The sequence below is a fragment of the Electrona antarctica genome, assembly GCF_951216825.1.
Source record: "Electrona antarctica genome assembly, chromosome: 19".
Lineage (NCBI taxonomy): Eukaryota > Metazoa > Chordata > Actinopteri > Myctophiformes > Myctophidae > Electrona > Electrona antarctica.
This window is the reverse complement of record NC_136800.1, coordinates 24,568,375-24,586,530: the sequence shown is the minus strand read 5'-3', so window position 1 is coordinate 24,586,530 and position 18,156 is coordinate 24,568,375. Positions and strand designations below refer to the sequence as shown.

General features: G+C 42.4%; 1 protein-coding gene across 1 annotated transcript in view; it reads left to right on the top strand.

Annotated features, from left to right (window-relative positions):
- inhbab (inhibin subunit beta Ab) overlaps positions 1 to 8,743 on the top strand; it is a gene marked incomplete at both ends in the record, with an annotated part of 9,476 nt that extends 733 nt beyond the window's left edge. Inside the window, 3 exons of the mRNA XM_079529263.1 lie at positions 6,208 to 6,353; positions 7,529 to 7,874; positions 8,457 to 8,743. Coding sequence (XP_079385389.1) covers positions 6,208 to 6,353; positions 7,529 to 7,874; positions 8,457 to 8,743 — 779 coding nt within the window. The remainder of the gene's footprint in view (positions 1 to 6,207; positions 6,354 to 7,528; positions 7,875 to 8,456) is intronic.
- Positions 8,744 to 18,156: the final 9,413 nt, after the last annotated feature.

Sequence of the window (18,156 nt, the reverse complement as noted above, 5' to 3'; positions counted from 1 at the left end):
TATTTGTGAGCGTCTGCTAGACCATTGGTTCCCAACCTTTTTATAATTAAGTACAATTATAATTACTACAGTACCTGTAGTAATATAAATATTTCATTCCACTTTTGTCTTCTTTCTCCTTTTTTGTCGGGTCACGGGGGCAACATCTCCACCAGAGAGTTCCAGACTTCCCTCTCCAGAGCAACATTAGTGACTTATTTCTAATGTTGTTAAAACCAGTGGTTCTGATTGATTGATTGATTGATTGAATACTATATTAACAGTTTGCAGAAAGAGTCTGCGAAGAGAATTTATTTTTAACTCAGGAAAGCCTATGGCTTGTTTCTATTGGCGTCCTTCATACTCTCATTCTCAAACATTTTCATGTCAAGGACCCCCATTTTTAACTTTTGTTCAAGATTTGGTTTGAAAATAGCAATCTATAAGCTTGTGGGATCTTGTGAGCTTGTGGATCGGCTATTTTCAAATAGCCAATGTGTATAAAAAGTGCTCATGTGGCCTATACTATCGCTTCTATATAGACCTAGTTGCTTATTTCTCTCACAAATCCCATCTGGCATCGCTGATTGCCAGCTTGCAGTTTTAGGTCAATGGGCAGGGAGTTCCGGAGTATTGCCCCCTTTTTCTGTGAAGGCAAACTGTCCATTGTGCTTCGCCATTAGTGGAAGACAATCGCCATTAGTGGAAGCTTGTGTAGTACTAGCTCCAACGTCTAACATCCATGCAGTCCAGAAAATGCAGGTGAAATAAAACATAAAAAAATGTGGCTGTCACATGATTGCCTTCTGAACAGTCTGACATTATCATCATCCTCAGTGTCCTCCACAAAACATGAATGCATTGTGTTATTGTATGAAACGGAATTAGTTATGATTACGAGTTGGATTTATGTCGGCCATATGGCTTCTCACGTGGTCATTTAGTGCACTAGTCCATAGACTTGGCTGGCAAACGTTTTTTGATCAGGGGACCTAAAAAGCAGATCCAATTCATTGATGTATTATACCATGTCTTTTGTTCCTGTTAACTGTAAATCGCTCTGGATTAAGAGTGTCTGCTAAATGCCTAAATTGTCAAATTAAATTGTAAATCGCCAAACCATAATAAATATATTGCTCATTTTATATTCAATAAATATATATTTCATCCATTCATGAGTTCATTAGTCGTCCTGACTGAAACATTTTTAGACAAGCAGGCTATTTTAGTCTCTGCGATGGCATGGAGATCAGGGAAGAACCACGTTGATCAACTTCAATTTAATGAAGTTAGTCAGTTGTGCCATGCCCGTGACCATCTCTGGCCAAGTTATTTTATCTTGCTGTTGTCCATGACTAAAACATTTTTAGACAATAAGCAGGCTATTTTAGTCTCTGCGATGGCATGGAGATCAGGGAAGAACCACATTGATCAACTTCAACTTAATTAAGTTAATCAGTTGTTCCATGCCCGTTGACCATTTCTGGCCAAGTTGTTTTGTCTTGCTGTGTGAATGATGCGAAGTCTGCGTAGCTAGTTCAGGCAGACAACTTGTGAACGTGTATACCTGATCAGGTGACTATAGTCTCATACACTCTTTACCTGATCAGAGCGGCTATTTAATCTTCTCTCCTTACCTGCTCATTCCCAAGGACTGTCTAAAGAGGACGAGACGCGAAGACCGTACGGGCGACGCCATGTTGCTCACATGGTGCTCCATGGAAGGAAAGAAACATGCGACCAGGAAGTTGGACATGACAAATCATAGATATGGCACAAATGGCCCAGCAGATGCGTGATGCCACTGACAGGAGATATGCTTGTACATATCATGTCACGTCATTGCATTTTACCTTTTATATTAACGTTTTAACAGCAAATGGATAAGTAAGTCCCAGCATGGATCATCACACAGACAGTAATGTTGGTCGGACGTGACATATATACAAGCATCTCTCCTTTCATTGGCATCACGCCATCTGCTGGGCCATTTGTGCCATATCTATGATTTGTCATGTCCAACTTCCTGGTCTCAACTGCGCATGTTTCTTTCCTTCCATGGAGCACCATGTGAGCAACATGGCGTCGCCCGTACGGTCTTCGCGTCTCATCCTCTTTAGACAGTCCTTGCTCATTCCTGGCTTCTCTCCTGCTGTGCGGACGTGCGTCGCTGCTGCTGCCTCCCTGCCTCGCTTGCTGCTAACCTGCTGCTCATGAAGTTTTTGCAAATCCCACCGCCTCACCAGCATCCACCTGTAGGCTCTGTTTCTAGATAGAAGCAGCATACACTGACACCACGGCGCGTAATCAGCGCCTCAAACTGTGACTCCGCCCACCCCCGGGGGAAGTTGTGATTTGCGCTCGTTCACTGCAATGCAATTTGCGGCCATAGAAAATTCTTACCCCAGGCTAAAACCGGATGTGACGTTTTTGGGCGTTCCTGTCTAGCGTGGTGTCCGTGTATATCTTCAAGGGTTATTTTGGGCTTTGTTGCAACCGGTGGAAGCAGCGCATGACAAACACATTTTCCCTGTAATTCTATTTGGATTGTAACTTAACTAAAATGTAAATGTTACAGGGAATGAATAGGGACTGAGCCCTGACAATCTATATTATGCTTCATATATCTATGCTCAATTATGCTCAATAAATATATATTCTAAATTCATTCTAAGAGTTGTCTGACTGAAATGTTTTTAGAAGTTATTCACCTTTTTGTAATTCTGGCCCATTGGCTTATACAATTTAATCGGTTCTTCCTTAGCCTATGACAAACTCATGCAAAGTTATGCATAAGATTGTTTTTGATACAAAAAAAAGACAGACAGACAGACAGACAGACAGACAGACAGACAGACAGACAGACAGACAGACAGACAAAGAGTCAAAACATTACATAGGGCTGAGGGAACTATTACTAACTGTATAGGGTCTATTTGGGGATGAGGGAGAGCTGAGGGAACATAGGGTTGAGGGAACGTAGGGCTGAGGGAACATAGTGTAGGGCTGAGGGAACTGTGGGAACTTGAGTACTCTCCCCTGACCTGTACATTTAGCCTACATAGAGCACACACGTGACAGCACCATGCAGGTCATGGGTCAGGTCATGGGTCAGGTTATGGGTCAGGCTAGGCTGTGTGTTCCAAAGTGGAACCAGCATATCTTCCTGGCTCATTTTAGGCTTTGTTGCAACCGGTGGAAGCAGCTCGTGATAAACACATTTTGCACTGGATTGTTTGCCTACAGAAATGTGCATAAAGGCTTCCTACTATAAATAGTTTCCCCTTTGAGCGAAATCTTCAATTAAAAAGGACCCTCAAAGGCTCGCCGATGTGGGGGCAGAATACCCTGTGTTCTGCTGGCCGTGAATAATCAACCTCATTCACAGTAATACAGTCTCAGTAATTAATGGCCGTGGACTGCTGGATAGGGAGAGTGTGAGAGAGCAATGACAAAGGACCTCAAGGGAGAGAGAGAGAGAAACAGAAAGCCTGTCTATATTTCTGAATGGAACCACATTCCTGATGAACGACGACCTGCGTCTTTCTTTTTTTAGACAGGCTGCTCATGATGTGGGGGATTATATTTAGGGGCAAAAGAGGAAACTGTTACGCTCTATCTATCTATCTATCTATCTATCTATCTATCTATCTATCTATCTATCTATCTATCTATCTATCTATCTATCTATCTATCTATCTCTCTCTCTCTCTCTCTCTCTCTCTCTCTCTCTCTCTCTCTCTCTCTCTCTCTCTCTCTCTCTCTGTCTGTCTGTCTGTCTGTCTGTCTGTCTGTCTGCCTGCCTAACTGCCTGCCTGCCTGCCTGCCTGCCTGCCTGCCTGCCTGCCTGCCTGCCTGCCTGCCTGTCTGTCTGTCTGTCTGTCTGTCTGTCTGTCTGTCTGTCTGTCTGTCTGTCTGTCTGTCTGTCTGTCTGTCTGTCTGTCTGTCTGTCTGTAGGTAGGTATACGTAAATAGATAGATAGATAGATAGATAGATAGATAGATAGATAGATAGATAGATAGATAGATAGATAGATAGATAGATAGATAGATAGATAGATAGATAGATAGATCTATTTCTGTTTATGAATTGGAGTTTATATCAGTCCCATTCCTGCAATCAGACTTATTTGACTGCTAATATCTCAGTCAAGCCCTTAATCAGGGACATGCAGCAGCCCCAGTGAAATGAGGTACACTGGTACAGTATCTGGATTTAAGCCATATAGTATCAGAAGCAGTGCAGCACTACGTGGGCAGCACCTCAGGGAGCAGATAAGTGTCTTGCTAATTAAGGGACACTTCAGCACCTTGCTGAGGCCTTGGGAACACACCTGGGAGTCAGCGGTCATCAATATGTCTGTATACGGACAAAGACTTTGGTCTCGTCCATGGCACATTTTTATTTAATTTTATTGGTTGCTTTTCTAATTTTGATAATAAGACCCGATTACTGAATGTCAAGTCTCCCAGTTTTCTTCAGAATATGTATGACACTGATTTGCTATTACTCTATGGCACACTAGTATAGTAGTAACACATATAGTACTAGTGGTTCTTCAAAAGTTTTATTTGGAAGGGCCTGGAGACGGTGTGTTCCATTTGAACACTCAGAGTTACGGAGCTGTTATGGTCATTCAGCTTTATGTGATCCTGGTAATATATTGTCCATTCATTTTGTATGTCCTTGACAAAAACAATATTTTGACAAACATGTCCACCACAAGCTAGCATGGCGATGACCCCTGCCCGGGACCCCTGTCTGGCTTCCCAGGCGGGCTCTCCATAACCATTCAGCTATGGCCGCTGTAAACAGACTGAACAATAATCCTAATCACAATAATAATGGTTGCTTTGTCTTTGTTCACCAGCTGTGTTTTGCAGAATTGTGCGAGACTGCGCATGCAGCTCCCAAAAGTTTGAAAGCTCTAATAATAGCCTACTAACTGTAATGCATGGGTCTTCACTGGTCCGGGACCCCCTAGTCCTTGGAGTTATTGCATTGGGGGGGTCGTCAAGTCTTGATATTAGAACTTTTTTGGTGCAACCACTCCCTTACGGAGCTATGTGTGTCCCTGGCTGGGTTCCCTGCTGTGTCCCTGGCTGGCTGCCTGTTTTTATTACATTAACCAAATTTGTTTACATGACCCACTTGAACATCACTATTATGTACCAAGAATAGCAGTTCTACAATCTCACAACGCGAGACACGCTGTGAGCTTGTAGATCGGCACTTTTCTACGAAGGTTTGGTGTAAAGGGAAACACAGAGTACAGAGCCAAAGGTCAAGTTTAGTAATTATTGTGGGGTATAGTGTTGATTTCGTCAACTAAAACTTTGACTGAAAATGTTCATTGACTACATTTTTTCAGTAAAACTAAATAAAAAACAAGATCAAAACTAAATTATGGTGACTAAAACTAAGACTAAATAAATTGTCAATGTTAGGGAGGATAGATGTGATCCAGTAAAAGGCAATTGGTTGCATGCTGAAAATAGCCAATCTACAAGCTCACAATGCGTCTAAAATCAGGCATTTTGATGCAATCAAGGCCTGCCAAAATACATTTTAGTCAACTGAATCAACTGTAGATTTAGTTGAATAAAATATTAGGATATTTAGTCGACTAAACTAGACTAACACTGAAACTTTTCAGATGACTAAAATATGATCTAAATGAAAATGTAATCAAAATACTATATGAGTAAAACTAAATCCAAATTTGCTGTCAAAATCAACACTATTGTGGGATTAAGTTGTTATTGTCTGCAAATACAGAAACACAGCACAGATATGACCTAAATCGTTTGCCAGCCAAGTCTATGGACTTTAATGTTTGTTTAGGGCACTACATGCCAATGTAAGACAATCCTAGCCTGGATGGATAAAGTAAAGAAACAGTACAACTGTAACCAATGTAAGAAAAGCTTCACAAGAAACAGTAAATAAACAACCAGAGTAATAATTCATATAGAAGAAAGAAAGGAGCCAGAATGGAAAATAGAACAAAACCGTACAACTGTCCAAAGTTGTTGGCTGCCAGTGCCACCTCATACAAAAACAAAAAAAGTCAGTCAGTCAGTCAGTCAGTCAGTCAGTCAGTCAGTCAGTCTGTCTGTCTGTCTGTCTGTCTACGACTCTACAGTATCTATAATTACAGGAGAGAAATAATCTCATTTCAACATGTGGACATGCTAACAGGCTATTAAACTGCTCTTGGGTTCCAGGTGAGTCTCCTTCCAGCGTGACCTTTGACCTGTCCAAGGAGGGCAGCAGCTCCTCTTTGGTGGAGCAGGCCAACGTCTGGCTGTTCCTGAAGCTCGCCAAGGGAACCAGCCATTCCAAAGGCAAAGTCACCATCCAACTGCTGCAGGTAACCAAGTACATTTACTCAAGTAGTGTGCTTAAGTCAAATTTTTAGGCAACCTACTTTTACTAAAATTTCAATTTCATTATACTTTATCCTATATGAACTGGCTTCAGGGAGGACCAGCCAGCGGGTTGTGGAGAAACCCGCCTACCACTGACATCGTTGGCAGGCAGGTTTTGTCATCTGATTAACGCAAGAACAATGGCTTCTATAGCATGCTAACTTTCCAGGAATTGAAAGCCTGCGCTTTCTATTAGCTTGGATTCCTCATTGATGATGTCACTGCATGGTTTCTGAACTGCAGACAACAATGGCACCATTATGAAGATAGGTTGAAAGTGGGTGAAGTGCTCTTAAAGGACAACTCTGACCCAATAACATACAGGCTCATGCATTGTCCTACTAATATTGATCCCAAATGACTTGTGGGGTCTATTTTGCCCCTGTTATGTCCCCAGCAGACCCCAGCAGCACTCAAGGGTCCTTGAGTGGGTTCCAGTACAGGTGTACAACTCTGAGATGGAACCTTTATGTGCATTTGGTTCCATTCCACATGGTCCTTGAAATTAATTCAGTTTGTAAATACATCAAAGATGCAATTATAATCTATCTGTAATGGATACAGCCTTGGCCTGGAAGAGAGGTCATCAGGTGGTCCCCAACCTTCTTAGAGTGTTTCAACTCTTTTTCTCCCAGGTCCCGCCGCTAGGGGACGCTAGGGGACTTTATCAACCAGCTCCATATACAGTACGGACCACAATGTGTATTAACATTGGTCCGGTTGCTATGGCAATGCCCCGTCAACACCAGCTATGGGATGTAAAATCTGATCTCCGTTTAACTCGGTTACAAGCAGGATAAGTCGGAATCCAGCAGAGCTGTCCATGGTGGATCTTCTGCCATCCAAAATTCGGATGTAATTTGTGCCTTTGTACCGCGTCGCTCCCGACATGTAAACGTTTCTGGCGAGGGTAAACAGTGTGTGCTTGTGCCAATGATACTAAAGTGTTTGTGTGGGATGGGGGGGGGGGGGGGGGGGGCGGACAAACTCCTTCTCTTAAAGTGAACGCGTATGGTGGCACTTGGAACTTCATAAATGCTAACAACACTACCCCACAATTTTAACGAATAAAAAGCAAAAAGGACATAATTTCGGAAATTCCCACTGATGTCCGCAGGTCAACCACACCCAGGTGGAGGAGGAGTCAATCTCGGAGAAGACGGTGGACACGCGGCGGAGTGGCTGGCACACCCTGCCCGTTCCCGGCAGCGTCCAGGCTCTGCTGGACAGTGGGCGGAGTGCCTTGGACCTGCATGTGTCCTGTCCCCTCTGCTCCGAGGCCGGAGCCACGCCTATCTTGGCGTCCCCGGACACCAACGCCAGAGACCAGTCCCACCGGCCTTTCCTCATGGTGGTCCTGCGGGCAGGAGAAGAGCACGGCCACCGTCGGGCCAAGAGAGGGCTGGAGTGCGACGGGAAGATACGCATCTGCTGCAAGCGCCAGTTCTACGTGAACTTTAAAGGTACAGGTACAACATAGTACAAATATATATATATATATATATATATATATATATATATATATATTCAGCCACAGTGGGCGCCTCTCACTTCACACGAGTGTGATTCTTTTGAGGGCCGCTTGCTGCTCCAATGCATGGCTTTCGGAAATTACATAATAGAGGGTATGCGCATGCTTAAAGTGAATGGCACATCGAGTGGCAAATCGAGTGGCAAAGCAACAGGCAAAGTGAGTTTAACATTGTTTAATGTTGTTTAATGCAATCAGATAGGACTTTTCTTTTTGGATGTATGGGCTGTCAAGGCCAGAAAGTAGTTTTTTGCCACTCAGTAGGCATTCCTGCATAACTTCCGGGTTTGATGATGATGTCACGCGCATACTCTCTATAGGCCATGAGTCTATGGACATGTGGTAAATGATGATGTAATTCGTTCCCAGCCAATTCTAAGAACTTAAATAAATGTATTTAATTTTTCACGGACATGAGAACATCAACATGCCCCCCAAAATCTGGGCGCCCCACACTTCACACAATTATTCAAATAACCATCATTTAAAATGATCTGTTGCTCTTCTTTCAAAGACATTGGCTGGAACGACTGGATCATCGCACCCCCCGGGTACCACGCCAACTACTGTGAGGGCGAGTGCCCGAGTCACATGGCCAGCCTCGCCGGCTCCACACTGTCCTTCCACTCCACGGTCATCAACCACTACCGCATGCGGGGCTACGGCCCCTTCCAGAACATCCGGTCCTGCTGCATCCCCACCCGGCTGCGGGCCATGTCCATGCTCTACTACAACGAGGAGCAGAAGATCATCAAGAAGGACATCCAGAACATGATTGTAGAAGAGTGCGGCTGCTCGTGATGCGGCCGATCATCAACCTGACTTAAACCCTCTTGTGGTTGAGTGGAGTTCTGAGTAGGGGCTCTATGCTAGCGTTTTTCTTTTATCATTGTGGAGAAGGCTAAGCTTTGGCTGAAAATAGCTCCATCGACAAGCTCGTTGTGAGCTATTTTCTGCGAAAGCTTTCCCCACAATACGGATGCTGGGGTTTAACTGGTAAGAAGGACATTTAGGTGTGGTTGCTCATTATTTGGCAGGACATTAAGAAGGATGTTCAGATTAGGAGAGTGTGGTTGATCATGATGCAACAGGACATTCAGAATAGAAACAGTGCGGTTGCTCATGATTCGGCCCGACATTAAGGAGGACATTCAGAACTTCCTAGAAGAAGAGCGTGTCTGCCCACGACAGGTCAACATGGGACGGACAATAGATTTCTGCCAAATTCCCTTTGAACACTTTGTATTGTGACTGAATCGTAGACTGTAAAATAATATGGACGAAGGGAAACCCATTGGTTTCTACAGACCCGCTTTGAAGCCTCTTTTTTGGCGAATCCAAATCCACCATCTTGGAATTTCCCGTCCTGAAAAGCAACCGGAAACGAATGCTATTGGCTGAAAGGGTGGTGAGGGGCTGGTCTTCACTCGGTAGAGTCAGTAGAAGCACCCGGAGCATACCCTACTTTATCATCAATTCAAAAGTTAATGGGACCATCATTTACAAATTGATTGATTGATTGAACATTTTATTAACAGTTTGCAGAATTACAGTACATTTCAAGCACAAACTCAATACAAAGGCTGTTAACTGTGAGTGGACGACCCAATTAAGCATTACACTTGTTTACAACAGGGTCCACCATGTTCAATTCATCAAAACATTAAGAGACGTACAGATAGACACTTCTATATAGACAAAGAACAGTACAGGAATTCATCATAAATACATTGTGGTAATTGAAAGAAGACTTTAAACTAGCAACTGAAATCATAACATATGACAATGATTGCTAAGGTAATAAGATCAAGTGTAACATCCGTTGAAATATCAATTGTAATCAATGGTGCGTTAATTGTTCTTCAGCCAGCAGGGGGGAAATAGCGTCACCCTAGTCTAGGAGGCCATTGATGAGAACTGCAGCCCTGAAAAGCACTTATTGGCTTCATAATTCATATTATCCACCATAGCACCATAGACCAGTGGTTCTCAAATAGGGGTACGACGGTACGTGTACCCCTACATGGAAAACCTGGACACATAGTTAAAAGATGGAGTGCTGTGATTTGTGTACGTTTTCTGTTGTGTCTATAGAGTTAACATTACTCGAATAGACCCCCAGGTGTGGTTATAATATCCAAATATGACTTCCCTGTGTATTTTTTTGTTTCTCCCTGAAAGCTGAAAGCCTTTGAGTCATAAGGCCCACTCAAAATACACCACTTTTTGTGACATCATAACCCTAACCCCTCCTCCATTACTGTACAACAACAGCTGTGGGCAAGGCTTAAGTTCAAGTGGGTGGTGCAAAGGGGAAACCAGGTATACTTAGGGCGCGTTCGGAAATAGCGCACTGAGCGCACTGTGCAATGCAAACTAATAGGCGAGTGCGCTCCCGGTGCACATTTCCGAACGCACCCTTGATCAACTAGTGGGTGTGGCCATGCACATAAAAACAAATTTTAACACTTTCTGTACAATTTTTTGAAAACAATCTTCCTCCTAGTATAATCATATGTTTTAGGCGGTGAGAAATCACGGCACTCCATCTTTAAAGTAAATGTACCCAAAACGCGTTGCATTTTGAGCTTGTATCTGCTTTTGCTACTTTTGTATGACACTGTATTATGGCAAAGTAGGGTAGGCTACTAATTTACCAAAAGAAAAATATGAAGTATAGTTTTATCTTCTAAGCAACATGTCGGGTAAAGTGGTTACTTTGATCCAGAAATCAGGAAAAGGGGTACTGAAGCCAAAAAGGTTTGAGAGCCACTGCCATAGACAGTATGTTTGTTTTATATGAATATCGTTACCTTCTTAAAATAGTGGCCTGTCGCCCCTCACTTCACACAGATTTGATTTTGATTTTTTTTAGATAGATCTTTATTGTCATTCAGCAGATACATAAAATGCATAAGAGAACAACATTTATTTTCACTGGCTTCCAACATTCAACTTTCACTCTTGACATAGGCCACATATACTGGCGCGGGCCTGGAGCAGCATGATCTTTTTCAATAAAGATATAGGTGATTTTTACCAGAGGTGGCCAGTGTCATGAAGAGCTGATTTAGGCAAAAATATCCTTTTCCTAAAAAAAACAATCACACCTGTGTGAAGTGAGGGGCGCTCTTATCATGATACATCATCATACATCATCTCATTCCGGCCAATCACATCCTATATGTCCATCTTTTAATGTTACACTATCACATAAAACTAGCCATTCATTATCAAAGGCATTTCATATTTGTATTAGGACAAAGTTTCAAATGTTTGGGACATTATTTTAAGAAGGTGGTGATGCAATGAAAGGATAAAAAGGGCAAGTTATGTGAACTTGAAATGACAAAAAAATCCAATGGCAGCCCCTCAGTCAAGCTGGGTCACATGTGACTTATACTATGACGTGACTTATAATATGCAACAGATGAAGTATTATAATGCAATATTTTATTCCCTTCACATTTGTATTTCTTCATATTGTTTCCTTTTTGATACAGTAAATGTGCTTTCTGAAGGCCTGAGTTTAATATCTGTTAAAGGGGAATACCACTCATTTTCAACATTTTACTGTCATTAATATACCTTTTGTAAAATGTTGAAAATGAGTGGTATTCCCCTTTAAGAGATACTTGAAAGAAGAAAACATGGAGCCAAACAGTTGTATCCTCATCATCATCAACATCAACATCAACAACAACAACAACAATATTTATATATATATATATATATATATATATATATATATATTATATAATATATATTCAACTATAATTATTATGGGAATTGATTGATGAAATTTGCACTACACCAACATTATGGAAAGTTTTTGCCACCTTGTAAGATTCCAATCAAAATGGAGTCTATTTTTGAAAACTATTTTGAGTTTCATGGGTACATACAAACACAAGTTCACTTAATGTGGATCCCACTTTACTTTTATTACTTTGTGACTTGTTGGAGGCTCGCTCTCTTAATATATTGTCTAGAATTGAACATGGAATCAGTGAATCACACATTTAGTATGTTATATTCATTGTTTGAAGGGTAAAAATTCAACATTTTTCAAGTACGGTATTTGCCATGTAAAAATGTGAATTACGTTTACGGACATTAAATAACTTATTTTCTCATTAAACAAAATGGTGTAGAGCCTTGCTTTTCCGTTGGGGTTTTAACCCGTTAAGACCACGAAAGCATATGTGTCTATAATATAATTTTGCATCACGATCTTTTAGCCACTTTAACCATGGCATGGGTGGCCAACTTTGACAATGGAGAGGGCCAATATATTTCCACACTCACTCCAGAGGGCCACATTGCATATTACTGTCGTTAGTGTCGTAGCAAAAATAGCCGATCTACAAGCTCAAAACGCTCAACAGGTACGGTACGGTACGATACGGTATGGTACAGTAGGAGATAAAACCAGCAGAACTAGAGGTCCTGGTAGAAGATTAAACCAGCAGTACTAGAGGTCCTTTTAGGAGATGAAACCAGAAGTACTAGAGATCCTGGTAAGAGATAAAACCAAAAAGCGCATTAGGCCCTGTTCTATGTGCTGTTGACTTCAGAAGTTAAGGCAAACGTACGCGCGCACGCACGCACGCACGCACGCACGCACACACGCACACACACACACACACACACACACACACACACACACACACACACACACACACACTGTATGCATGCGTACGTGTGTGTCTAGTCTTTCAGCAGCAGGGAAATCAAACACTCATCTCTTTTGTCTCCCGGTATAAAGTGGAACAGACAGCGTGGCTCCTCCGTTATAATGCTTCTACCTGCTCCTTTCTCTGACTTGGGGGAGATGTGTGTGTGTGTGTGTGTGTGTGTGTGTGTGTGTGTGTGTGTGTGTGTGTGTGTGTGTGTGTGTGTGTGTGGGCGTGCGTGCGTGCGTGCGTGCGTGCGTGCGTGCGTGCGTGCGTGCGTGCGTGCGTGCGTGTGCGTGTGCGTGTGCGTGTGCGTGCGTGTACGTGTATGCGTGAGTGTGTGCTCGAACGTGCATGCGTGTGTGAAGCGTGCCACATCTGCGTAAAGTTAGACCTGACTGAGGGCAGCTTGTTCCCTGACCTACAAACCAGCCATGATTTAAGGACAACAAAAAATGTGTGACAGCCTTGTTCAGAACTGACACAATGCACGCTATAGCAGCCACTGACCCTATGTTTGAGCACTTGCGCCACCCTTTGTTTTCACTACATCAAGTGTTCCCAAACTTTTATTGTCTCCACCAGGCCGAAGGCATGGGGAGATGTTTTGCACTCCGTCCGTCCGTCCGTCTGTCTGTCCGTCTGTCCGTCTGTCCGCCTGTCCGTCTGTTACCAGCTAAGATCTGTACCGTACAGATTGGTCCGTTTTGAACAAAATGCCTCAAGTCATGAACACAGCATGCAATATCCGTGAAATTATGCACACACATTCCCACTAGGCAGAGGAAGAAATTACACTTAAACATTTTCAAGTCAGCCTCATAGTGGCGCTATAACAGGCCAATTCATGTTCTTACGTTACCTAAAACTGCACCGATCTCATACAACTTTGTATGCGCACTCCCTAGAGGCCAAGGAAAAACCTTTGCCCTGCATTTTCCACATCTGTTATAGCGCCATCATGAGGCACATTTTTGCTAAACACATTAGATTTTATCCATACATCACGCAAATCGGGGAGGTGACAAACTGACATCTTGAGCCTGCGACACACATGAACCAGTTGGAGTTGAGTTGAGCCTCAGAAGCCACCATAGGGGCAGCTAAATGTCCACTTTAGTGCCAGGCCAGGGTGAGTAACATGTCTCATAAATGTAGTTTTATTTATGTTTATTCTGTAATCTAAACTATGTTATGGTTCAGTTTGTACAGCCGTGTGCATGCCGGCCCTGTGCTGAACTCTTAGATGGGCAAGAGGGATTGTGCCCTGTGCTGAACTCTTAGATGGGCAAGAGGGATTGTGCCCTGTGCTGAACTCTTAGATGGGCAAGAGGGATTGTTCCCTGTGCTGAACTCTTAGATGGGCAAGAGGGATTGTTCCCTGTGCTGAACTCTTTCATGCATGGGCAAGCGGGAATGTGTGAGCACAAACTGACAAATAAAGAAATAACAAGATACTTTGTGTTATAGTAGTGTACAGTGTACCAACTTAAGTGTTTGTTTTATATCCCTCCCTTAGATCTAGCCACTGCTGCTTTGTTTAGGTTGATTTTATCATTATAATATATTATTGTTTCATTTGAGTTATTGAGCTATGTTGATCTGTTTTGTCTTTTGTTTCTCACCCACACATGGAGTCCTATGTGTGTTAACTGAGTCCAATGGAGCCGAGTGGCGCAGCTGACTGCTACAACATGGGGTTCACTGTATTCCACAGCCCCAGAGGTTTGCAATACTGGCGTGACTGCGTGCACCTCTTTTCATGGTGGCGCAGTATTTTAATGATGCTACAACATATTGGTATAGTTTTAACTGGATTGCTAATAAATACTGTTTATCCAGTACATGTAGTGTTTGTAGTGTTTTAACCCTTGTGTCTGGAATAAATTAAATGTGTTGGGGGACACTCGATGTCTCAGTCTCATTGGCTTATCTGTGTTTTGGGGAACCCGATTTATAGATACAAACATTCCTAGATACAAACATCAAGGTGGCATAGTCATACATTTATAATTACAAGTACATTCCTTGCCCACCAGGTTATACTTGGTTGGGGGGGGAAAAGTTGTCTTCAAGCTAATCATCTGGGAACCTGCCAAAATGATTTGGGCATTGGAGTAAATTCTTTCCAAAGGGAGAGTGCACATGAACTCAGCTTCTGACCCGTTCTTGTTCAGTCCCATTGTCAGTATGGGACTTCTCCTAAAATAGGCGTCCGCCCACTTCATGGGTTGTCATTGTTCCAGCACCCCATTATTCCGATGTCCACTCCCCCCCCCCCCCGTCCCCGTCCCCCTGTCCCCACCCCCTGTCCCCCGTCCCGTCCCGTTGGTCCAACTTGCCCCATCATCATCATCATCATAACCTTTATTTAAACTCGGAGTACAATTGAGGGGCAGGCCCTCATTTTCAATGTAGCCGAAATACAAAACACAAAATCAACAACATAGGCCTACACTAAATACAGCAATATCAAATATATGAATTGGAAAACAGAAAGTGTCCAAAGCTAAAATAACTATAATAGATAGATGAGAATCAATTAAAACAGTTACATTGTTGAGTAAAAGTGCTAGAAATCATTTCCCTGAATTGACCTAGGGAAGGCAGTGATCTGATTTTTAGGGATTTTTGGAGTGCGTTCCAATCAAATGGAGCACTGACAGAAAAAGCTGCTTTAACTATAGCTCTGAGTTAGCAAAAGGTCGAGCGGGTCTGATACGGACTCTGATCCAACATAGAGCAAATGTAAGAGGGGACCATTCCTGAGATGGCTTTGAAAATGAAAATATACCAGTGCTTGTCCCGCCTCTCGGACAGCGAGGACAAGCCTGCGTTCCCATAGAGTGTACAATGATGGGTACCATAGCTGTCACTAGTGACCCATCGTAGGGCAGAATGATAAACCGTATCAAGGTGCTTTAAAGTTGATGGTGCAGCAATCCTGTAAATAATGTCTCCATAGTCCAGAACCGAGAGAAAAGTGGCTTCAATGATTGTTTTTTTACAGGATGCCGGAAAACATGCTTTCATCCTATAGAAAACAAATATTTTTTGTCTCAGTTTGGCGACTAGATTTTCAATGTGGAATTTAAAAGACAATTTCTCATCCAGCCAGATGCCAATGTACTTGTATGCTGATACTCTTTCAATTGAAGAGCCATTGGAAGATATTAAAAATACGTGTTCTCATGGTCTGGTGCATAGCCCTGGTGAAAAGCATGAACTTAGTTTTGCTTGTATTTAGAACAAACCTGAGCTCAAACAGGGCATCTTGGAGAGTATTGAATGCCAGCTGCAGCTTACTGGTGGCAAGCTGGGCTGTGTCAGCAACACAATATAAGACTGTGTTGTCTGCATAAAGGTGGGCATGACAGTAATTTAAAGAAGAAATAATGTTGTTAATATATATTGTGAAGAGCACAGGACCTAAGATTGAGCCTTGGGGGACCCCCATGGAGACTGGACGAAACTCAGATTGGGAGCTCCCGGACTTCACTGATTGATGTCTGTCATGTAAATAACTATAAAACCATTCAGAAGAATTACTAAAACCAATGTTGTGTAATTTTTGTAAGAGTACGGTGTGATGTACAGTGTCGAACGCTTTCGATAAGTCCACAAAGAGGGCGGCATGTAATTTGTTGTCCAAAGCAGTTAAAATGTTATTTGTAACTAGAGTGACAGCAGTTATAGTACTATGGTTGGTTCTGAAGCCAGATTGATTTATATTTAAAATTGAAAAACGTGTGAGGAATGATTTGAGCTGTGAATTTATGAGGGATTCCAACATTTTGGCATGACAGGGTAGTTTATAGATTGGTCTGTAATTATTTAAATTTTGCTTGTCACCACCTTTGTGTAGTGGGAGCACATGAGCTAGTTTCCAGATACGGGGAAAGCAATTGGTTAAAATAGAGAGATTGGAGATATGTGTAAATATGTGTTGCAATGAGAGGTGCTGCTGTTTTTAAAAATAAATTACTAACCCTACCCTAACCCTAACCGCATGCGGAAGCCACGTAGTCGGAGTAATGGGATGTCGGAATTATGGGCAGTCGTTAATTTGTCTGTGAGCAGCTTTTTGAAGAAATACATTCTTTTTTAAATTCATTATTAACCACTTAAACCCCAGCATCCGGAATGTGGGGAGAGCTTTTGCAGAAAATCACAGATAGATCGTCTATTTTCAGCGAAAGCTTTCCCCACAATATCAGAACACAGAAAAGACACTATAGAGCGTATTTATTACGCCGTGGACAAAGCCAACTCGAGTCGTGACAACTCAAACAATATTTTGGACCAAACAAATAATTACAAAGAAGAAAAACAACAAAAAAAGTGTTGTAACCTGCCGTTTTTTTCTTCTTTCTAATTATTTGTTCGGCCCAAAAAAATTGTGTTTGTTGTCATGATTTGTCACGACTCGAGTTGGCTTTGTCCGCGGCGTAAACGTCTTTAAATAAATACTTTCTGAAATGTCTATGAGGAAAATGAACGGAGAATAATTTCCTGGTCCATGGTAGGGGGCGGGACTGCAACGCTCTATAGTGTACACAGTATAGGAGGGACTCCGTTCAACCGTGTAGGGTTGAAGAGGTTACTAATAAGGCACTATAGGACAGTTCATTCCCGGTGTGTGTGTTTGTGTGTGAGAGCAGCTCTCTGAATGAATGTGAACTAAGGTGAACCAGGTTCCACATGAACTTCGTGGACACACAGGGTTCACTGCAGGTCTTTTATACAACAGAATAACAGACAGGGATTCTGAATGGGAGACTATCAGGTAATTTAAGTAAACAGGGAAGATATGCTGCAAACAGCAAAAGTGCGTTGACCTTGTTGGAAGCACTCGGAAGTAATTTACGTCATATTGAGCGGAATTTTGACGTAATTTCTCCGTTCAATGTCGATGTCAAAATATTGAGACGTGTGGGGACAAGATTGTGTGGGGACGTGTGGGGACAACATTTGACCTGAATTCCCCTTTCATTGTCAATGGCAAATTTTGAGACAGGACAAAAGTTGTTTATATAAAAAAAATCACACCCGTGTGAAGTGAGGGGCGCTAATATATGGTGATGTAAAACAAATGGTGCAAACACAAACATTAAACGCCATTAACAATAAAGAGACAAGATGACGTAAATCACACATTATGACGTACATTTTCACAACAACCAATGAACTAAAGACAAACATTAAACCTGTGTTCCCCTCAAAAAAACAGGGATGTGGACAGGGATGTACCCAAGGTTCCACCCACCTCAGACATCTAATCAGCAACTTTATGAAAATCACATAAACATACACCAAACCACCTCACCGAACATAGCAGATCTAAAAGCTCACAACGACATTGTAAGCCTGTAGGTCTGCTATTTGGGGTGAATGATCACCCCAGAAGAAGGATGGTAGGGGTCAAGTGTTTCTGGGCCCCCTTTTAAGAGCCCTGACCCAGAGAGGCTGACAACAAGCAACAAAACAACTTTTACCCATTAAGACCTGAGGCCGATTCTAAAAATGTCTTCTAACAGT